This window comes from Lepisosteus oculatus, chromosome 3, assembly GCF_040954835.1.
Source record: "Lepisosteus oculatus isolate fLepOcu1 chromosome 3, fLepOcu1.hap2, whole genome shotgun sequence".
Taxonomy (NCBI): Eukaryota; Metazoa; Chordata; class Actinopteri; order Semionotiformes; family Lepisosteidae; genus Lepisosteus; species Lepisosteus oculatus.
The window spans coordinates 58710569-58735386 of record NC_090698.1 but is presented as its reverse complement, the minus strand read 5'-3'; the positions used below and the strand labels follow the sequence as shown (position 1 = coordinate 58735386).

Sequence of the window (24818 nt, the reverse complement as noted above, 5' to 3'; positions counted from 1 at the left end):
AACCTTCATTCAAATTGAGAAAAAAATTATTCCATAAGAAACATGAATGGAAATGTAGGGAAACATTAGTTTTCTTTTCTAGTTGCATTTTGAAATTAGTGTCCTGATGTATGGCCTCCAATGAACAGTATGCAAATGTATTTACTGAGTTACCTGGTGGAGTTCCAGTGAAAGTATGATCGAGTAAGAGAAAGGAATGGTTCTGGAGAGCATGAATGTTAACTTGTGCTGAACAACACGGACGTACTTAACAATTCCTTTTCCCCTTTAGTTGCTGAATGCTCCTTTAGGGTTCTTCTATAGTATCTTAAACGGTAAAAGCCGTATGTGTGACAGGGATATTCATTGTGTCTGGAGATGTTTCATTTCTGTCCCACATGGTGGTGCCCTCGCAACAGACCCTGCCCTCTGTAAAAGTCTAGAGTTTAGAAGAGATGACTGATGAGATGTACTGGTATCATTTACCCAGGGCACCCAAGAAGTTGAATTTCTCCACAGGATAAGATTTCATTACATTGTCTTAGGAGGACTGGCCAATACCTTGCAGAAAAAGTCGGATGACACAAATTGAAATCTCTGGTCATTGTTTTTCTAGCTTTTCAACATAATATTTTATTTCACATAGCTGTTGCAACCTAAATATAAACAAAAATATGTGCAAGTTCTCAGCTTGGACAAATCTATCTTTTATAATACGTTATTGCATGGTGGTGACTATACACACATACCTGATGATAATCATGGCTTCAGCTTGTAATCTTTCATTACAGATCTGTGCAACACATACACAGAATATACTGGGTAGTTCATGCTGGTGAAGGTTATCTTGAAACCTTGTCAAAAAGAATGATGGTGTAGATTGGAATACAAATGTATTCTGAGGTACATAAGTGTTCGGAAATGTAAGGGGTTCCACAAATATTAGTACTGTATCAAAATATATATTAAGGCACTCTAACGTAGCAACTACTGTACCTAACTCTCACAGATGCAAAGCCTTTGTATAGGATACAATGAATTTTTGAAAAGGTACCAGTTCAATCAATGTATACAATATAGAGTTGTACTGTATGTGATAAAATGCATGCTGGAACAAGAACTGAAAACATACATTTTCAGAAAAATCCTAGAAACAAAATATATTTTTTTTATATGTACTGTACAGTATGTTTACCCTTTTACCCATTTCATTTAAACAGCATCAGAACAGTGGTGCTGCTGCCTCACTCTTTGCCCCCTAGTTTGATTCTGATGGGATTCCATATTTCCCAAGAAAGTAATATAAATGTAATGGAATTTAACATTGGTTTTTAAAGTGAAATTACTCAAAATATTTTGTGTCAAATTACGGAAAAAAAGTAACTAAAAAAGTATATGATTGCTGATTAAACTGAACAGGGACATGTTGTTGTTGTTATTGGAAAATGGCAGTTTCAACAGGTCTCTAAAATCTTAATCTGAGAGAATATCTTTCCCTTATCAGTCATTTCTTTCCCTTTAAATTTGTACTGCTTTTGTTCCCCCCTCAGGGTAATACAGGGTGGGATATTTATATGAAAAAGAGCATGGACAGTCTGTATAGTAGGTGTATAAGGAGTTTAGAGTTTTCTGATACAGCCAAGTGCCAAACCATTCAAGATCTTAAAGGAACTGTATTCTGAAATCCTAATAAGACAGTTCCAGGATGTTAAAATGGGAGAAACAGTATAAGTTTATTTATTTATTCATTTCAGTAGATGTTGAGTAATACTGTACACGTGTCTTGATTGAACTTCCTTTCAACAGAGCTACCATAATTTGCTCAATTCTAAATAATTCCAAACAATGTCAGATATCTGTAGCTCCAAGCTTTGTTTTTAGCTGTGATGTTTTATAAACAATAACATGACTTGAGCACAAATAGCTTAGATTTTCACTCCTACCATAGTCTGAACCCCTTCCCCTCAAGAAGAAAATAGATTTAGTTCAGTTACTGGTGTGGAAGCCAACGAGGCAGAAGCAGGATATTTTCTAGAGATATATTTTCTCTATGATTTTAGTTTGCACTGAGTCTCCCGCTACACTCCTGCTTCCACTTTGCTGGCATCTTCCAGGCTTGATTTAAAGGGGCTGTCGTGTTACACACCTGTGTCATGTTAATTAAAAGTGGTGTGTCTCCTTACGCAATCTATCGGACATTTTGGTGGGTTAAGGCTGAAATCGGGGACTACCCTGTAGTACACGGCTTATGATGATCTTACACTCCACCCCCCTGAGTGCTGTGTCTTAGCTGAACTGAGTGATTGAAAATAAACAATGCATCTGGGAAAGGCCATCCACAATTACTGGATCCAATGATTTATCTTCTTTAGACAAATTTTCAAACAGGTGAACAGTACTTAATAGATGGTATTTGAACAGCATGCATTTTAACAAGTAATAGGTTTATTCCATGCTGAAAAAAAGAAGTTTCATTTCACACCTCCCTACACCTATTCTGACTTCACACCTCTTGATTGGCCTCTCTTTCTGTCCCCTGCTCCAGCCTCTCACTCCTCCTCCCTCCTAGCCTTTGTTCTCCCGCTACTTTACCTTTGCCTACTGCCCTGTCTCTCTCACACCTGAAGAAGGCTCCACAGCCGAAACGTTGTGTTTTCTCTCTTCTTTTTTTCAGCATGGAATAAACCTATTACTTGTTCCTTTGCAGCCTACGCATGCTGACGCAGCTACCCACCTGAACTACTACAGCATGCATTTTAGGTCAGTGTAGACTTGGAGTTATAAAAACCCTGGAATGTTGACTGCAGTTAAACTTCTAGTTGCACTTTAAAAGACCAAATATAGAGTCTTTATCCATTAGAACAGGTTTCCTTTAAAACTTTTGATCTGACAGTTTTGATATGCACTTAATGAATGGTGCAATGTGCAGTACGAGCAGCCCAAAGTCTCAGAAAAATAAAATTGCAGATAACAGGAAATTATCACTTGTCCAAACAAAGTTACCTTTAGCGCCAGAATTCAGAACTGGGTGTGAAAACTGTATATGTATTATGGCAATGCTAACCCTAACCCTAGCTGGGGTTGCAGCTGAGCATTTCTGCTGTCTTTGAAGACCTTCAGTCATCAGATTCGTAATGTTCTTCAAACCAAAAAATATATGTCAAAAACAATGAAAACCATTGATTGTAAAATATAAATAATAAATTGCCAATTCATCTGAAATACATATCATAATACTCAAGTCTTTATTAATCCAAATGTGTTCTTCTCTGCTTTTGTTCTGCTTGCATGCCCGAATGCACTTGTGAACAGATACCATAATGACAAGTGGAACGCTTACTGGTTCACATAGTTCAGAAAAAGTCAGGTGAAATAAATTATCATAAACTCAATTAAAGATTTGTCATTTCAAACAAATGAATGTACAGACTGGAAGAAAGTTAGATATAGCTACAGAAAAAATAAAGCAAAAAATGTTGCATTCAAATTGTGACTTCACAATGTGCTTAGGGATAATGTGAGATTGAGAAGAGACAGGAAATTAGTCACAGTTGTTTTACTTTCCTTTATTTTAAGTAACTTGTTTTCTTACTCTGCAAAAAGCACTTATTAGGATCTGTTTTACCAATTATTTGCAAAACAGCTACAGTGTCAGAAAGAAGGAGATATTTGCAATAATTTGCAAAAATATTTTATTTGCACTATACAGTCAATAATTATTTTGGTGGGATTTTAATTTTACAGGACATTAATATGACCCATTATATGTCATCAGCAGTATCTGAGCTAGTTTTTTTTGTAGGAGTAGTATCCATTAGAATATTTGTAATGGTGAAATTTATAGCAGAAGTTGGGAGAAAGGCTAGATCATAATCTCGCACATTTCCGCTCACCTCACCTGGTGTCTTGCACCTGGGACTTCCTTTCTCTCTTGCATCCCGTCCCACTTCCAATCTGCACTCTTGCAGCAGCTTCCTGGCTCATTCCTAACAATAGTGTGTGTGGGGGGGGGGTTTCAGGGAGCCTCATTCTCACAGCTAGACTGCCATTCCCTCAAGTAGGTGAAATACCCTCTACAAAGTGTATGTATTTGTTAGGATCTAACCAAACTACTCAGTCTTTACTGAATTTAGATTGTTCTTCTTCTTTCTTTGACTTTATTCATAGAAGAGCATGCAGAACTCAGCAGGTATGCTGGGGTATTTAAAGTCTATTTTGTCTCTCCTCAACATTGTTGCAGTACTTCACCCCATCCCCCAAATCACCACTCGTCACATCCCAGTGGAATCATCTTTGTTCCTCTTTTCCCATTTCCCTGCCTTGCCAGTCTCGGCCTGGGAACCCTATCCGCCACTGTGCGGTCCAGAATTATTCTGGCTTCTGAGTGTAGATGAGACCCCACTTTGGACATGGACATCTTTGGGCAGGCACCTCCTTTGGCCTGGTCTCTAGCACACCTCCCCAGTCCTCTCTCATGGCGTGCGCAGCCCTGGTCTCTGGAGAAGACTCCTTGAAGAGCACGCATCCTGCGCAGTCTGGCATCCTGGACACCTTCTGAATGACAGCTCCATCCATGAGTGTGCTGCCTGGCCCTGGAGCTCCACCATCCCGATGGTTCTCTCCTTTCTCTTCCTGTCATCCCAGCCCACCTGCCTGTATCCTGTCCGCCAAGCTCTGCTCTGCCACCAACATGTATCATAACTCCTAATGTCTCTACAGTAGCTTTAGTGAATTCCCTTCCAGGGTCATACTCGCACACTGGGACACTCAGACAAATGCACTGGTCCCAACATCTTGCAGGAGAGGTTTGACATTGCCTGCACCCCTGGCCCCTCACTCATGGACTCCAGGCATCAGGGTACAATCAGCTGTCTCACATACTGGTCCCTAACCAGTAGTAGCAGTGGAAATTCAAGTCCCTGTCTTAGTCAGGACCCCTCTATTGCCTTCCTTACTTTACCGGCAGTCAGACACGACAACTACAGAGTCTTCTATTATTTATAGAGCTCCCAGCTCCCTAGGGTATTACATTCGGAGAGCAAAGTTGCATCACACATGTAGAGTAAACACATACAACAGCAAATATTCAGCAAAGACATTGGAGTCACTGGAGTCTGCAGTGGTTTAACTACCAGAGCATGCACACCAATCACTGTCGGTACTTTCACAACACACAAATATATATATAAATAGCAGCTGAAGGAGCTCCTTGCGACCAGCCAGTCTGCTGTTCAACCTTAGTAGGATTTGGACCATGCTCTGCTATGGCAATTGCAGCTGCCAGCACCCTACATCGCTCAGCCGGTCTGCCCATCGATATTGTTTTGGCATACAGCCACCAGAGCCTTTGCCTTGCACCAGGAGGCTGAGTTAACTAACAACTGTCTGCCCTCCTAATGCGGCCAGACTGCAATCTGGAAATAACAGAATACACGAAACACCAAACATGGAGCAACTTCACTCCAGTGGCAATGTAGCCCTCAAAGTGTAGCTTGCAAACACACAGACAAGACACACAGCTCAGCAGGACTCCGAGTCCCCTCTGGACTTGTTGCTCTTACTCCGGCCCCTGTAGCCTGTTTCGCCTGCTAGCTTCTCCAAATCACAGGACTGCACACGCAGCAGTCAGCCTGGTTGAATATGGCCAGATAAAACAGGCATTCAAGTGGTCGCCCTTGCTGAAAACTGGGAATAATAATGACTCTAAATTTTTCCAAAGCAACAGATATTTCCACAGCTGTGTTTTTCTACGTCAATCTGTATGAAGTGCCTTGTGCAAAGGGATAGCATAAGTGCCCCGCCTAGGATTTAAATCCACCAGCCCTAACCTCTCTCACCACTCCTTCATACTGTTGTGCTCCTTGCAGCCTCTTCAGGAATTAGCCCCAGCTTTCCTCTTTCAGGAGGGCCAGGCCAGTCCTTTGGTCAGTCTGTTTGCTGGGCATGCTCTGCACCGGGGCTTTGCAACCTGAGCCGTTGTGGAGAGCTTTGCGGCATAGTGCTACCGGAGAGCACTCCCTTGCTTCCTCTGACAAGCCTATGTCTCCCCCTTTCTACCAAGGCAGGCAGGTGATTCCTAATTGTTATGCCGCTGACTGTAAGGCAACCCACAGCAGTCACTTGTCACATCACTGTCAACGGTTGCAGGCCCTTAAAGATGCAGTTTCTTATTGAGAAACTCTGCCTCTTGTTATACTACACCTAGGGTGTCCTTACTTTCCCTCTCCCTGGGATAGAGGTAGAGGAGAAGTTGTGCAAAAAAAAGCATCACCCTTCCAATCATTAACTCCGATGGCATTGCAACATGTACTGTCCAGAAATATATCATCTCAAACATTAAGAGTTCATTAAGCTTCTAACAATGTCAAGTGAAGTGTAATATTCTAGACAAAAGTATTTAGATAAATATATCACCTCATGTTCATCATTTGCATACATATGCCTCTTAATACTATAGTCTAATGTCTTTAGTTCTGAAGTCTTTTTCATAATCAGTTTAGATGTGTAAATCAAATCTGGTGCAGGGTTTTATACATATTTTCTAAAATGGCACACTTGCACATTTAGGGATATCAACACACAACAGTCACATTCACCTTCGCCCACATATGAAAAAATGCAGTGTGACAAAAACGACTTACTTGCCTTTTAAAACCCATTTGCTCAGCAGTATGATTCAGTCCATTGGTTTTCTTTAATACACTACAAAACTTCATGATTCATTCATAATATTTTATAAGGCAAATGGTAAGCAATAATTTTTTTAAGTATTCCACATCCACTACTCTACACTTTAAAGAAAGAAAAATAATTCTATATAAACTGTAAAGTTCTAAGGTAAATCTGAGTTAGCCTGCATAGCTAAAACACACGTAAGTTCAATCAGGAAACATATTTTAATTTAATTTTCTGCCAGTTCATTTTAACAAAAAAGTATTTGAAAAAGTATATTACTCATCCTTTAATGGCATGTGTTTGACAAAATATACTTTGTATCAACATTTTACATAGCCCACCAATACATTATGCTGAAAATCTTTATTTTTAGACCTTCACCAGATAGTCTTGTACACTTACCTTATATTTCTCTCTGTAATATCTTTGTTGGGCACTCTGTTTAATAGTCTCTTACAGTTATATTGGAATTATAAATGCTATGTTGAGAGATAATATTTTTTGTGAATAAAAGGACACATGAGAGAGACAGAGAGAGACAGAGTTAAAAGCAGTGCTATACCTGAATCTGACAAAAAGAACAAAACTCTTACAGTGCATTCAGAGATTTCAAGAGATGATTCATAGTCATACAAGTGTGTCAATATGTATTAGTAGAACACCTGTAAACTTTTTTAGGAAAGCAAATTCAAATCTATATATAAAACACTGCACATATATATTTAATTTCATATCAAAACGTTAGTTAACCTGAACTGTTTAATCTCTGTTGCATGCAAACAAAGTATCTGCCAAATTACCTTTACAGAGGCTGACGAAAATAATTTTGAAATAAACTATAATGTTCTAACAGTCTCTAACTATAATGCAAACTATAATGTTTGCGACAGTCATATTTTCAAGCAAGAATGAAACAAAAATTGAAATTGCCACTTGACTGAATGTTTTATCTGTATAGTTCTAAGTTTCTGTGTTTACCAAAGGCTGTAAAATGCATTTTCTAGTCATTTTCTCAAACTGCTACTTCAGAATACAGTGCTCACTTACCAAACTATTTATCAGCTTGTATTACTCTACAGTTTCTTAGTTCATTTTTACCAGTCTTATAGTATATCTCAGGCCAGCTGATCTGCTTTGTTCCTCTTGTTCCTTCCAGAGAAATGTCTTCTTCATTCAGATTCAATCAGGCAACACTCCCAGCTGTCAGGACAAAACACCTCCTTTGACCTCCTTCAGCCCATTGCTTCATTTCACCTTCAGAAGGGCTGGCGACAGAGAGTGCTTCCCAAATGTCATTAGCAGTGCTGTACAATTCAGCACATTACAATTAATGCAAACTTTGCACATATGTCAGCAAATATAAAGTCAAAAATAAAGCAATGTTAACAAAACGATCTATGCACTGATAAAGACGAAACTGAAACTACTGTTATACTCCTATCAACATGAATCTCTGGAGAAAATCAGGTTTTGTTTTAGGTTTGTCATTGTGTTTCCTTCCATTCATCCCACACATTAACATGATAAAAGGATAAAAGAAATTCAACAAAAACAGCTTGTTAAATATTTTAAGATGCCCTAAGAAAACATGAGGTTATATTACTCATTTATTAATTGCAAATAATTATATCTTTTATAAAACTAATAGGGATCATCAGAGAAACTGACATAAATCCTTGTTATCCACATTACAATAAAGGTTAGGATTTTTCCTCTTGTTTCTGTAGCAAAAGCTTTCATCTGTGACTTGTGTATTCCAACATTGTTTAATTTTCATCATACGCAGTCTGCTTGCCAACCATAAAATTAAAAGAAACAGTAGCTAGAAAGTAAAAACTAACATGTTACCTAGAACAAATGAATATTTTCTTCATCACAGAAAGGTATATCATAACTAAAAGACAAGCAACCCCAACAAACAGGCATGTCTTTTGTTTTGTATTACAGAATTCTAAAACATCACACAGAGGAGCAGTTCATTATTTTAACTAGGGTTAATTATGAAGGTTATGTTGGCCTAGTCTGTGAATACATTTGAAAAGACTCCAATGTTTCAGGCAACACAACCCGAAACAGGAGAGGACCAGACGTAACTATGTGTTCTTATTGTTTTAGGGAGACGGAAAACCAGTGGGGCTCCCTTATCAAAGCTAACATCTTCCCAATTATTAGTTTTACTGTCTTGCGACTGGCGTGCAAATTCTGATGTAGTGTAAAAACCTTCCTTTTTAAATTTCCCTTTTGGCAAAAATAAGTGGATTAGATTGATGTGGAGGTGCTGGAAGAAAAGAAATGGCCCACACGTCAAAACGACAATACATATTACATGGTCAGAGAAATAAATGGTACGTGCAATAGCTGCGGGTATTTTCATTAGCTATGTACAATAAGCTTCCTTTTCAAGTGAATCATGTGAATTGGTTCCAATTCAATGCAGATTAAGTGTTTGCTTGAAGCATCTGCGTCTATGAGTAACACCACTTGATAAAGTTAGCTTGAAGTAAGAAGTGGACTCCTTACCAAGTGTATATATAGGGATTTAACATGGGTGTATTTTTTTAGTGTCACACAGACCTCAGAGCTATGTCAGCAATTGAAGTGGAAAACAATAGAACCAGGAAAACTTCTGCTTGCAAAGGTAAGAGTTTTATATTTGTTTAGTGAGTTGTCTTTGTCTAACAGAATGTAAGCGGTTTTCATGCTTCAGAGAATCGCTGAAATAGTTGAACACCAGAAAGTCTGAGTATTGTTTTACAACTTTTTTAAGTGGGTTCCTGGAATTGGTTTAGCATTGTGTTATTTTTAAAATGACATTATTGAAACAGGGTACTGTTTCAAAATAATTAGAAATTCCAAAATTTTAAGAGAATATGTTTAAACTGCGGAAGATTGTTCAGGACAAAGAACATATTTCAATCAATTTTCATTTTTAACCCTTTGCAATTTAAATGTAAGTTAAAAGTGTCTCAACATAAAGTCAGGTTATTGTGCAACACTGTAAGAAAAAGTTAAACATGTTTTTTGAATGAAATATCGTACTCAGAATCTTTTGTATTTGTAATATTCATTCAAAGGTTCTGTCCTTTCCACTTTGGAGGACAAATTACTTGATGTGAGATACATAAAGATATCCTAGAGTGTTAGAAAATCTGTTGAATAAAGTTTGCAATTTACAGTGAAGATTCTTTAAGAGAAGGGTGACACCTTTATCTTTACCTTTAAGCGTAAAACCTTAAGCTTTAGGTAGCAATTTTATACTGAAGGTAAAATACTGTAGTACTCGGGTTACCCATTCACCTGCCTGGTAGAATGCTAAATTAACTCAACTTTTCTTTTTTAAATGAAAGTCTTTCACATCTTTAAAATACTTTGTAATGCAATACAACAAAATATTCCAATGTTTGGCTTCTGGTAACAAAAACTGATTGTAATAAATATATTCTTAAAATGTGCTTGAAACATCAAAATGTTTCAAAATGATTAACTTAAGGAATTAAGTGTTTTTTTAATTGATAAACATGAGCTAATAAAAGGCATTTCAATCTAAAAGTGTATGAAATATTAACATACATTTACTATACTAGCATTCTCTTGTAAAAAATGCAAGAAAAAGTAGAAACCTTTCAAGGTTCATCAACAGAGTCATCTCTGTCACAATCTGTTAATTTAAACTGGCCTCCCATATTTTGGCACTGGGAAAAAACAATGAAGTAGCCAACATGTGCAGCACTGCTGACACAGAAGAATACACACTTTTCCTGTTGTTTGCTTTGCTGATTCATGTTCAGAGTTCTTGATTTTGAGAAAGCAGTCAATAAGATTTTAGCCAAACACCTATACAACATGAAGTAACAAAGAACAAAGATAAAAACTGCAATGTAACAACAAAACAAAGTAGAAGATAATAGATATTTCAACGAAAGAAAACCTGAGGAACAGGTAAGCATTCATGTACACTGTGTTAGTGGTTAGTGTCTCCCTTTGGCTCCTATTACAAAGTGCAAATGTCTTGATATTTTTAGCTTTGGATGAATTATTGTCATTATCCTGCAAACCTTTACCCCAGTTGTTGATGGATGCAGCTTTGGATGCAGTCAAATTTCTGAGTTTCCTGGCAGGCACCACCTTTTCACAATCCACCAAATGACGCATACACATTGCGTGATAACATTTGTGGAGACTCAGATGATTGGTAATTGTCAACATATAGCTGTTATCTGTGTGTTTTTTAATTACCATAGTACTACAGTTAAATGGAATGCTAAGTTTTATGATGCACAGGGCACATGGCATTAGTTTAGCCACTACTACTTTCTGGCATCTTTACTGCATTTTTCTTTAAAATCAAAATAGACATTTCCACTCTCAATTGCAGGGCACACACAGCCACAAACATAGGCATATCGTACACACACTGACACCCCGGCCGGTTTTCCCAGAAGCCAATTAACTTATCAGTACGTTTTTAGAATTTGAGAGGAAACAGGAACGTGTTTAGGAAAAATAGGGAGAACAAACAAACTCTTCACAGACAGTACCCCAGGACTGAAACTAAGGGCCTCAGTGCTACAAGACAGCAATTCTAACAACTGTGCCCCCATGCTGCCTGTAGTACTAAATCATACTTATTAAACAATTACATCATATCTGAATAATATACAATATTCTGTCACAAGAAAAATAACATGAGATTCTATCGATTTGTTAATCATAATTGATTTAATATGGTCAGATAGATACCAAATGACCTGATGACAATACAACAAAAAGAACTAAAAAAAGAAATCTTAATATATCTAATGTACATTATATCTTAATCTCTGAAGTTTCCTGTTAATGTGCAAATTTAGCAACTGAAATAAAATGGGAACAGACCAGTGTATGTTACAAAGTGTTTATTTCTGAAGTAATTAAAAAGAGACAGCCTTACAGTTGGCATCATCAATTATTTGATGGACTAAGAACAGAAACCTGTAATTTTGAAGAGCATGTTTTTCTCTGCTTTTGAAGGAAAATGTACTCTTGTTGTACAGTATGTTAAATGAAACCTTATTATCCATGACAGTTAAACATTTCAAATTATGTTTTTGTTTCAATTAATTTCATTCAATGTTGGATAACATTTTTGTTGAGTAGACAACATTTTGAGTGTAATCTTCAACAATTACATTTTCACTAATTTGCATACATTTCATATTTATCCAAAACAGCAGCTCAGAAGAGTTATCCACAAAATTAGTTTTAAGGTTTTGTTCAGTAGAACAGGGGCTGATGTTGTCCCCAGTTATCAAAAAAAGATGTTAATGATTAGCTGCTTGTCCAATGAGTTCTCATAACACCTAATTCTTTTCCCCACAAAGAATTAGATAAAAGTATCTCAGGAACAGACTCATACAGCCTAGACATGAGGAGTTCTAGATAAGTGACAAATCCACCCCCCACTATTACCATTGCACAAAGCCAGCAGTGTTTACAATCCACCTACAGCAGTAAATAAATCTGAGATATCGACATTTTTTTTGTTGTAGTTGAGAAGGCTCTTTGGTTTTTGTTTATAATTTCCAAAACTGATCATACCCTTTGTTTAAATGTTCAGTCAGCTAACAGCGGAAATTTACAAACACTGTCAATGGAATGACAATGCATAACTGAAACTAAAACCTGACACATTTTTGCACTGCAAAATCAAAAGCTTATGGTACTTTCCTCCTTCATTGCTTTTTCCATTGTTTTGAACAATGGTTCATGATGTGCACACACCAGATTCTACAAAGTTACATCACCACAGGGTGATGCTGGACCAGAACTGCAGTTAGGCACTGCCTTAGACAGAGGGTCAGGCTATAAGTATTGTTCCTGTAGAGTCTGTACTAGTACATGTTGCAGAAAGAGATAAAACACAAGCCCCCTTTGTGGCTGTGATTTAAATGTTCTTGGCTACTTAATGAATTACTTCTTATGCACAAGCTGAGAGGAACGTTGTCCAAATTATGTCAGTAGCCATATCACCCTGCTATTCACAACTGGCAACCCACTGAAGCTAAGCAGGGGTGACTCTGGTCAGTACCTGGATGGGAGACCTCCTGGGAATAACTAAGGTTGCTGCTGGAAGAGTTGTCACTGGGGCCAGCAGGGGGTGCTCACCCTGCGGCCCATGTGGGTCCTAATGCCCCAGTGTAGTGATGGGGACACTATACTGTAAACAGGTGCCGTCCTTCAGATGAGACGTAAAACCGAGGTCCTTACTCTCTGTGGTCATTAAAAATCCCAGGGCGTTTCTTGAAAAGAGTAGGGGTGTAACCCCGGCGTCCTGGCCAAATTTCCCATTGGCCCTTACCAATCATGGCCTCCTAATAATCCCCCTCTTACTCTGCTCTCCTCCCCACTGATAGCTGATGTGTGGTGAGTGTTTTGGCGCACTATGGCTGCCGTCGCATCATCCAGGTGGGGCAGGTGGAGGGGATCCCCATTACCTGTAAAGTGCTTTGAGTGGAGTGTCCAGAAAAGCGCTATATAAGTGTTAGCAATTATTATTATTATTATTATCATCTCTCACTTCATAATGTGTTTTGAAATGGACTATTCACAATAAAGTCTAAATAATTACAAATAATAAATCTCAACTGGTTGTGTCAAGTGCTGCAATGCATAATTCACTAAAATCCTATACAGTAATCTATAACTATAAATACCAGGTAACACACATTTTTAATGTGCTTGGCTACAGCGCATTCTATTATTCTCTCAGTTTTGCTTGTCCACATTTGTTTTCTTGCACACTATCAGATATTGGTAAAATGCAAAGCCACTCAACTGATCACAAAAACTGATCAAAATGGCTCCATTCAAAAGATATGAATGCTTTTATGCCATAAGCATAATGCAATTTCAGTCCTGGCAAGTATCAAAATTACTTAATGGAAATTAAAAAAATAACTTTCCAGTATGAAGAAATCAAAAGTATGGCACCTCACTAGAATATATAGGATTAATTCTGTATTTCTTTGTGCATACTGTATTATTTCATTTAGTTCAGGAGACTATGATGAGGTGGCACATGTCCCTGGATATTTGGACATATACTGTACATATTTATATGGTCTGGTCTGAGATGCACTCAGGAAAACCAAATTCCAGGATTATTTTATGCTCACATTCACCTGGTTGCAGTTTCTCATGTGGACACCAACATAACCATATCGCATTATATTGGTGGGAGTTACATTTCAGGTTAACCATAACCTATAAAGCACACTCTGTGTATTAGTTAAGTTCATTATGTTTTTGCCATAGTTGTGCATTATTCATTTGTTATACCTTCCTTTGTATTTTATACTGTATGTACAGCTTAATCGTATTACTGCAGAGCTATTCCACATGTTGTTGTGGCACTACAGCTTCGCCATGAGGAATACTTTAGTATCTTTCACATGATTAGAAAGGGGATTTAAACCCCACATCTGTGGACATTCGCGTTATGATAGTAGCATGAGAACTAAACTTTGTACTGCTAACTCCCTCGCTCCTTGAAGGTTAAACCTAGACATCTGTAATCCCTTTCCAGCTGACATTTGAACTTTTTTAACAGTTATTCCATTGCCTGTTTATCATTCTTGGCTTTAATTAAACCATTTTTTCAATAATTTTTACCACAATATTTTTTGACAAAGGGTAGACCCATGGTCAAAATTTTGAAGAATCTTATCTTTTTGTCTACGCTGTTTCCCTTCCAATTTTTTTAAAACTAATTTTTCCCTCCCAACATAAATTTGCAGGGTTTACATCTCTGTTTTTGGCACAGTCCCATGAGCCTGTCTCCCATCACAACTGTTGGGGAGCACCAACCTCACATTCATGGTGTTAGTAGTGGGATACGCGTACCTTGGTGGTACAGTATGTCAAGCCTGAAAGTCCAACCTTTCACTCCAGTGTCACTCAAAAACATTTGAGTGAAGTAAGAGGGGAAGAGTAGGGAATGTGATGGTGTAAGCTAAGACTTTGGTTAAACTCCTGCTGAAATGCAAATTGGATACATCTGTCTTAATTGGTTGATTTGTATCCTGTGGAATGAAATTCCACAAGCGGAAAAGGGCTCATTTGATTGGCCCTGCGGGGAACTGAACTGAACATTCCAAAGGATTAGCAAACAGTGTATGTTAGCAGTAAGATGTACTGTATATGATCAAGTCTGCATCGAAGCTCCTGCAGTTTGGGGAGATAAGAAGCACGGACTCTAGTGAGTTTAGATAGCACAGGTGTTTTCTGACTTCCGTTCCATCAGCAGATAGCCTTGCAGTGTCAGTAAAGGTTTAAAGAATTGTGAATCTTAGAGAAAAAAAGTTGCAAGCTGTTCAAAGATTTGATATTATTCATTCACTTATTCCTGAAATTAGTTTTAAAGCTCCTGAGTCTCAATAGGAATGTTGATTACTGTAATGTACTGTAGCTGAACATCTGGGCATTAAAAAGGCTAAGCTGAGTAAGGCACAGCAAAAGGTCTCCAAGGAGACATTGAACATATTTATTCCAGTTAAAGGGGAAGCCTGGCCGTACATGGTTAAGCATGTCAGGATGTTCCAGAGTAAGAAAAGGAAAGTGGAGACTTTTGCAGTGCTGAAAAGGGAATTTACCAATTCTGGCCCTCCTGATGGTCATACTGAAGACTGAAGAATCAATCCGAAGGAGAGGAAAAGGAACTGAAGTGACTGTGCAAATATTACCGTTGTGAGATTCATTGATTTTAAGACTGTGGCTCCTCTGCAAGAGGACCACTGATTCATCCTAGGAGCCCAGAGGGCTTCCACACACCAAAACATTGTGATACGTACAGATATGGACAAGAGATTTGTTGACTCAGGGCTGCATCTGGTGGTCTGTGGGTCAGCATACATCACAGAGACATTACCAGTATCATTCCGAAAAATAAAAAAAATCTGTAAATGATGTCAATAACATTTTCAGCTTCAAAGTGATCTGATTCTATATTCAGTCGTATAGTCTCAGTAATAGGTTCTTTCAGGTACTACCTGGTGACGATAATGGCAGTGTAATTTTTGTTATCCTTAATACTACCTGAGTTATTTATATTATTCTACTTGCTAAGCTATATTAGTTAGTTTCAGCTGACCGTTAAACTGCTGTACCCTAATTACAGATTGTGCCTTAATTATTAGAAATCCACTAAAGGTTAAGGCACCACTGAAGGTAACAGTAAAGTGTGATTGTAAGTACCTAACAACTGCACAGTATATCTTGAATGCCTACTGATACTCTTTGTCTCAAAAATGCCACAGACATAGACTGAATATTCTCATTTTGTGATCTGTTTTACATTAAATTCTTCATTTTTGTGTTATAGCTCAGTGTTTATCTATATAAAACAAAAAACTAATAAGGTCATTAAACTACATTTGTAATTCCAATTACTGCAAAATATTCAAACCATATAAACCAAACTTAAAATGTACAGTAGGTTCTGTGCTCCAGTTTTCTTTCTTGCTAACTGGTCAGAAAACCAGCTTCTACCCTTATCTTGAAATACACCTTGGGTTTTATGACAGTATACCTTTGAGACTGTAGATACAGTTTCAAATCTCTTAAATTGTTAACTTTCCAAGAGCATTCTTTCACTTCCAGAATAATAGACTTCCGTAAATGTAGGTCATTCAGAGTAGTTCACAAATTAATGGGTCACTGTGTGATTTAGGAATGCCTTTGAAGTTCAAATCAATGGTTCTGACCTTGAGTCCATTCACAGTTTTAAAGTAAGTCAAAGTTTGACATGTAAATAAAGGAGTGGCAGAGCTTTTGAGTTTTATCAGGGAGTGGTGGTTGATTAGGCAGTGACCATGGCTCTAAGGCTCTAAATGATGAAATCCTTACAACTGAAAACTGCAGGCAATTCAACTTTCCAATGAGAAGTCTATTGAAATCATGATTCAGGTAGCTATCATGTTCCATTAGATTGATGAAAACCAAGGCTTCTCAATCTGCTTGACATTTTCTACATATCTTGAATACCTTACCAGTACAAATTGAATCTTTAGGTACTACAATTTCATTTGTAATAATTTCCTTCTTTTCAGACCACTTACAGAAATACTACAATATATACAGTACAGGTTAAGATTTATGGCCTATGTGATCTCAGAATATGTCCAACTGAACCTCAGACTAATTCAGTTTACTGAAGTGTTTACAGTACTGACACCTAATGCTGTTGTGACTGGAGTTGCATTAATGTAATATACCATGGGCAAAAATGCACAGTTTTCTAAATTTAGTAATGTATTCTTTATCTCTTACTAGGTTAATTACAACAGTCAGCAAAGCAGTAAACATTTTTTTAACCTGCAGTGATGCAGATATACATTGGTTCCATGTTGGTATCTTCCCCAACTGGCATCACTGTTATTCTGAATTGTATTTGTGCAATTTCTGCTGACCTCCTCACTTCTCTGAACAATGGGCCTTGACAAATTCAGCCAAAGTACAGGTGTACAAGTACAAGCAGACAGCAAAAAGTGCTCCACCAGCAAGATTCTTTGGTTGCTTATCTTGTTTTTTTTTCAAACAATATAAAACAAACAAGTGTATTAATTATATTGCTAAAAAAATAAATGTTATCATTAAAAACAGTAAAATAGATAACGGAGGATAATTTAATTTTGTTTCTAAAAGTTTACAAGCTTCCCACCTGTTGAACGCAGTGATTTAATTAAGATCTCTGATAGTAAAGTGCAAAGTTCCATTAGGTCTACAGTCCTGTCCAATCAGGTATGCTTATGCAAATAGACCTTTGTAGCTGGTGTGCTTACCTTGTGTTACTGTCCCGAGCAGCTCTAGCAAGACGTACAAGTCTAACACTTTCAGCTTCACCTGTATTTCAGGAAATAAACACAACATGACTACTGCACCTGGAGATAGCCAGAATCATGAACCCAGCTCTGGAGCAGCTCAACAGGATTCAGGATTCCCCTTGCCTGTTAATGATATGGAAATCAAGTATACTAAGGTCAGTATGAGCCCATGAACATGCTTTGAAGGCAACATGAGTGCTTTGAGTTTGGTTCTTTCTGCTCGTTGTTTGGCTTTTGTTTCAGTTATTCCTGTTGTAAAGGCAAAAGGATATTAAAGTCATTTCACACAGAAATTTTCCAAAAGAGGTCTTTTAAAACTGTCAACATCAACATCAATTATTACTCTTCACTATATCATTGGATTTGTAACAAGTAATTATCACAACAAAAAAAAATTTTCTGCATTGCAGAAATCACAGCCTGACCTTGTAGTTTCTGTTTCATACAAGTACATGCTTGCTTGTACCAATTTCTTATCAGCATCAATGCACCTATATAGAAAGAAATCAATTAAATGCATTAAAACTTCAGACATAAGAAAACTTTGGAAAAGAGTCTAAGCAATTTTGTTTTAATTAATTAAAAAATAATCATCAACACTTTTTTTAAATGTAGGGAAGTAAACTTAACATCATACCTTGCATATTATGTTGTATATGTATTAAATTATTCATAGCCTTATCAATTTTAATATCTTGTTTCTTGTAGATTTATCTGAATATTAATTACATTTTATCGAGAAACCATTCTTATTTAATTTTCAACTTACACTGTGATGATTAATACAAATATTTGATTTACTGTATGTGGAGATACTTTACAGTATGTTATACTCTTATTTTTAATGATTATTTCAAATTTCTTCACATTATGATGTTACAATAATATGGATTTTCCTGTCATTCGCAAAACCTGGGACATCTATGTTGTTCAGCTTGTTTCCCGATCCATTCAGAAACAGAAAAACTACTGAACTTTACTTGTGTTTTTGCAGTAATCTGAGTTCATGTTCAGCATGTTTATTCAGTTTGGAAACATACGTGTTTGCCCTTAAATAGGCCATTACACATACTTGACCTCATGCAGTTTAGTGCTTAGAATAAGTTGAAACCTTTGTTAATTTCAGTAGTTTCACTGCTTTTGTATGAAAGTGCTTCCAGAAACATTTCCTATTAAATCAGTTGATTTCCAGACAGTTACTGGATTTGAGATGCTTAGATAATTACATTTTAAACTACGCAATGCTTTATTAAAGTAAAACAAATCTGTGGAGAATAATGCACATGCAAATTTAAATATGTTGCAGTGTTGTGTTTTAAAACAGATTATGTACAGTATGTGTTAATTTAAAAAGTACTGGTCTGTATGTAGGAAGTGGCAGTTATTTAGACACAGCTTTGTCCCCTGTTAATCTGAAAATATATTAACCTTACACTGGACTAATTAGACAAGATTTAGGATTTTGTCAGATTATGTGATAACCTTTATATCCTTGTATTGAATGGGGATTCCAGCTAATTGTGTAGGTCATCTTTAAATATACTGTAGTTTGTGTTTTCTTCAAAAATCCAAAATCTGCAACTGCAGAGTTATATTTTTTGCACAAGGACGTTCCCCATTTGTACTGTAGCACAGAGGTATTAGAGTGGTATTATGGCCTTCAGCACATGTATGTGTGGAATCTGCATGTGTTCTTGTTATAACCAGTCCTGTCTATGCAGACAATACAATAACCAAGGACCATACAGACATTAACAAAGAGCTCACTGTTTATTAACAGTTGAGTTCAAAACCTGAATTCTCAAACAAAAGACTTATAAGGGTGAGATAAGTTACAAAAGATGTCAGCAAAAACTAAAGATAAAAAACTGAAAATATGTTGATTACAGAAGGATTCAGACCCTTGAAGTCAATATTTAGTTTTACAGCAATTACAGACTCAGGTCTTGTTGGAAAAGTCAGTACCAGCTTTGCACACTGGAGCTTGGTGTAATATTTTCTCATTCTTTTTTGGCACATTAAGCTTTCTCAAGGTACTTGGGGATTGTTCATGCACAGCAGTTTTCAAGTTCTTCCACAGATTCTCAATAAGATTAAAGTCAGAATTAAAGTCAGTGGCCAGACTGGGCCACTGTAACGCTTGAATGCTCATCCCTGTGTTGTCTGTAAAATACCTGACCTACTTCAGTTTAAATTTGTTGGTTGTACTGTAATATGTCCCCGTTATTGTGTTGTTTGTATTTTCAAAGCAGTTTTCAAACACTTTTGTTCTTACCTTGATGTTTGGTTGGATACTCTTAACCTGGAAACCTTTTGGTTTTGTTTATGGCTTTTCTCAGCTTCACAAGGTCGCAAGGTGCGGTTGTTGATGAAAACATGTTCACAGGGTAAGAGGTGTTCATCTTGACCCAGGTTATCTGAATTATTCAAGAGAGCTCCCAGACTGTAAACTTTTTCATGTGATAATTCTTTGGTATTTTGTGTGTGTGTTTTACTGGAGGTCTTTCTTTCATTTCATGCAAGATATGTCTATGAATGAGTTAATGCTCTGGTTCCGTGTTCCCGCATTGCAGGGTACTTTAGTATCACCGACACTGGGGCTCATGGGATTCAAATTCTCCTGTTTAGAGGAGATTGAAGTGAGTTACATCTGATTGTCTCTGTAATCCTCAGGTCACTTTATACCAAAATGATAAGCCCGGTAGTTATTTTTAATACTTCAAAAGGCTGTTAACTTGACTTATTTTCTTATCAATATCTGTTTTGTTTTGTGTTTTTGCCTATTCCTCTCTTTTGTCCTTTACTCACTGAATGTGCACAATATAAAAGACACTATTTTATTTTTGGCTTTTCTCTCAGTTTTAATGTGAAAAAGCGCACCTCCTGTGGGGTACTGGGACAGCTTTACAGGTGAAAGTCCCTCCACATCCTCTCACAGGGACAGTGACCCTGAAGGACATGCACTTTCTTATCCTTAAGGCATTCCAGTGTAGCTTTGACCTTGTGCTTTCAATCATCTTCCATCTGAAATGTGAACTTTTGTCCCAGTTTTTGATCTGATCCAGGTTTCCCCTTAAGACTTGCCATTACTTTGCTCCATCTATGTTTCCATCAGTCTTGACAAGCTTCCCAGACCCAGAAAATGAAAGCAGAACAATCTGAATAACATAATACTGCCACAACCCTGCATAACAGTAGCAAAGGTGTTGAGTTGGTGATACACTGCATTGGGTTTGAGTCAGATGTAACACTTTGCAATCAGACCAAAAAGTTCCAAATTCTTGTTGATCAAAGCCTTCTGCCACATATTTGCAGTATCACTTTAGTAGTTTGCAGAAACGAGAGGACGTTTTCTCCCATCTGAGATACTGAACTCTTCTTTCAACACACTGTTGGGTTCACAGCACCATTCCTAACCAGATTTGGCCTTGCCTGGCTGTTCAGTTTGGAGGGACATAATGATACAGGAGATGTTAGGGTGTCTTAATTGTCTTAAATGTTCACTGTCCTCAAAGAGATATTTATCTCTTTGAAATGTTTTATACCCTTCTCCAAATCTGCACTTTTATACAGCTTTATCACTGAGTTGTTTTGAAAGCTCCTTGGTTTTCATGGGTGGCTCTGTACTTGAAGTTTACTACTTGATCAAGGTATCTTACAGAGTCAATTAATTTATTCTTAAATCACATGAAGCACTATTATTGTACAACTAATTGTGTGTCATGTTAAGGTGTGCACCTAAATTAATTAACAGTAAAGTGTTTGAGTACTTATGTAATTATCACTTTTCAAAATTTACATTTTTCTATTACATTAATTATCTATTTTCTTTTGCTTTGTTTTTTCTTTCAATATTATGTGGAGTAGGTTGTGCATATAACAAATATTTATTGCTTCTTGTTCAGTATGTCACAGCTGTAAGTGAGAAATCTGTGCAGCTATGCTGAAAATGCCAGCAGCCATATCACCCTGCAACTCACAAACCTACTGAAGCTCAGCAGGTGTGAGACTGGTCAGTACCTGAATGGGAGACCTCCTGGGAAAAACAAAGGTTGCTACTGGAAATGGTATTAGAGGGGCCAATAGGGGGCGCTCACCCTGCAGTCTGTATGGATCCTAATGCCCCAGTATACTGATGTGGACACTATACTGTGAAAAGGCGCCGTTCCTTTGGATAAGACATAAACCAAGGTCCTACTCTCTTTGGTCATTAAAAATCCCAGGGTGTTTCTTGAAAAGAATAGGGGTGTTACCCCGGCGTCCTGTACAAATTTTCCATTGGCCTTGACCAGTCATGGCCTCTTAATAATCCCCATCTATGAATTGGCTTCATCACTGTGTTCTCCACCCCACTGACAGCTGATGTGTGGTGAGCATACTAGCGCACTATGACTGCCGTCACATTATCCAGGTGGGGGGTGTCTAGTGGGGGTGGTGGAGTGGAGTCCCCATTACCTGTAAATGTTTGCAAGGCATTTATATTACATTATTATTTATTGTCTGCTGTGTAATGCTGTTCCTGAAGTAGTGGCTGACACACCTAACCTCTAGTTCAAGCAGACCTTTTATCAACGTACTCAGTTTGTCCACGCCCTAGAAGATTTTGTGTTTTGAAAACCCCACATGGTTAGATTCATCCTTTTGCTATTTTAGTACATTGTACTGTAATATTATGTACAGTGGAATGTAACTATGTAATCTTAAATTAAAAAAAAAAATCATTCATAACTACTATTGACTCATTTAAAAGTTTAGAGGTATTGTTATTTTATTTTATGAGTATATATATATTTTTGATTGATTGATGGATGGATATAAATATTTTTCCTGCCTATAGAAATGACATAAATGTTTTTTCAGTAGTCCTCAGAAGCAACCTCATATTTAAACAATTGTTGTTTTTAATAATGCATAAAATTATTAAAAAGGCAGGATCCAGGTATCTTATAGACTGCACTTAAGGAAACAAGAAATGTAATTTATAACACACTGACGCAACTCCTCCAATAGTTCCTCAAAACAGAGGCCCAAACAAGGGACTGAAGAATCTCAAATTACTTAATTCAGTTTAGTCGTACATCAAAAGGAATAAATTTAGACAAATAAGTAAGACTTCCATTGCATGTTAGATGATGGAATCAATAATTATAATATAAATATAAGATCACCTACAGTATATAGAAATAAGATCTGAAGAAACAGTCAATCGTGAATAGTCTTGTATAAAAAACAAGCTTCTTTGAACAAGCTACAGCACTTATATTTTATAATAACAAACTAATGTGATTTTATGTATTTCGATTTTCAGAAGAATTTTAGTCAAATCTGGCTTAAAAGACAAATTGTACTCAGTAGTCATTCCGTAAAATGTGCGGATTTGGACTGATCAATTCACACATTCTAGTCTTCTATTTTTATAAGTTCAGGTGGGTAGCTGCATCAGCATGGGTAGGCTGCAAAGGACCAAGTAATAGGTTTATTCCAGGCTGAAAAGAGAAGAGTGAAAACACAACGTTTCAGCCATGGAGCCTTCTTCGTCCTTGGAGGATGACAGGGAGTTATCAGATAGTATTTGGAGATCTCCGTTATCAGTTAGCAGTGCAATGGCAGTACAATGGCTAATTGGAAGCTTCTTTATTAGATTCAAGTCTCAGAGAAGAAGGTATTCTAAAGGTCATAACCTCTCCTGTTGGTGTTCCATTACCAGGTAGTGCTTAATGTGTGAAGGTGTGAGAATAATTTAAATAAAAGTATGTTATTCATTGCTTGTAAATTCAGTTGTATTTCGTGTTCAGTAATTGAATGCAATTAATTAAGAAACTGGGAGCACTGCAATGCATAGATCAGAAACAATGTTACAACAGAATATAAATTGTATAATAGTTATAAATTTGATTTAGAATCTATGATTAAATTTAAACATTAAATAAACACTTCTTAGCAGTACATATACGTTTCTGTTTCTGTACTGAAATTTAGATTTTGTGGACAGCATGATTTCTATGTGCAGAATTGATGCAGTATAAATTTCAGTATTTTATTTTAATGCTGATAGTCATTCTAAAGGCAAATATATTTTCACTTTTGTCTGATGTCATTTTGTTCACTTCTGGCATTTTCAACTGTACAAAATGTAGAGTATTCAAACTCTGCTGCTCTTTCCAGTTATATTTTTCATTATATAACTAGTAAAAAAATCTACTTATTTAATTATGGATTATAATATTTAATTTGGTGGACAAAAGATCTATCCTGTACATTAAATTCTGAGCTCACATCAGAGCAACAAATATTTCATAGAAACAAATGATTCAACAAGGACACTATACAAAAGGATAGTGAAACTTCAACAGTTGGTTTTTACATGTGCACAAAGTGTTCTGGTGTTATATCTGGAAGCACTGAAGATGATTTGCACAACACTGTTTTTTTATATCTTCTGTCTTTGGTTCTGTAGATATTTATAAACAATGAATGGCATGAGTCCAGCTGTAACAGGAAAATCCAGGTGTATAATCCTGCAACCGGAGAAAAGATATGTGAAGTGGAAGAAGGAGATAAGGTTAGTTATAAGCACATTAAACAAATGTGCTTTATCGTTGTGTATTAAATCTTCAGTACATTTAAAAGACGGGCAATACTTTTCTGGCTTAATAAAGAAGCATTACATTTTCATTTAAATTATATACTGTATAGATTACCATTATATATATATTATACATACAAAATTTTCTTTTAAAGAAACATGTTGTACTGTTTTCCAGGAAGAACATTATTTTGATTTTCAATATGTCATGTCAATTGATTACAGAATCAAGTGATTCTGAAACAAAGTAATAAGTGGTAGAGGCTTTTTTTAATACTGTATCCTCAGATGACGAACATATAAAAAATGGTAAAGTTTATTTCAATTTTTTTCCTAGAAAATAGTAAGGGTGGAAAGGAAAACAATATATTTTTGTTTTATAAGAATAATCAGTTTATTTACTTATTCTCATCACCAGAAGCATACTGAAGGCTTACACATAAGGTAAGATAAACCTATGGCCTAAATACTCACAGACATTGGCGTTCAAAACTAATTACCCACAAGTTAACTGTAGGAGAGGTTTAATCAATCAAAGTCATATAACTGAATTACCTTAATCATACCTGCATTAACTCAAAGGTTAGGCAGGTGTTCATTCTCCCATACATTAAATGAATAATTCTGCTCCACTCAGGTTACACGGCATCAAAAATTGAATTCAATGCATTTGGAACTACTCTTATCTTGTTTCTTTTTAGTTTTTTTTTGATGCTGTA

General features: G+C 36.7%; 1 protein-coding gene across 2 annotated transcripts in view; it reads left to right on the top strand.

Moving 5' to 3' along the window:
- The first annotated feature begins 9104 nt into the window (after positions 1-9104).
- The window catches only part of LOC102685231 (aldehyde dehydrogenase 1A1), a 32971-nt gene continuing 17257 nt past the window's right edge, over positions 9105-24818 (top strand). For both annotated transcript variants that reach the window (XM_069187312.1, XM_069187313.1), the window contains exons 1-3: positions 9105-9292; positions 17544-17668; positions 23971-24075. In XM_069187312.1, the coding sequence (XP_069043413.1) occupies positions 9238-9292; positions 17544-17668; positions 23971-24075 (285 nt within the window). In that variant the 5' untranslated portion in view covers positions 9105-9237. The remainder of the gene's footprint in view (positions 9293-17543; positions 17669-23970; positions 24076-24818) is intronic.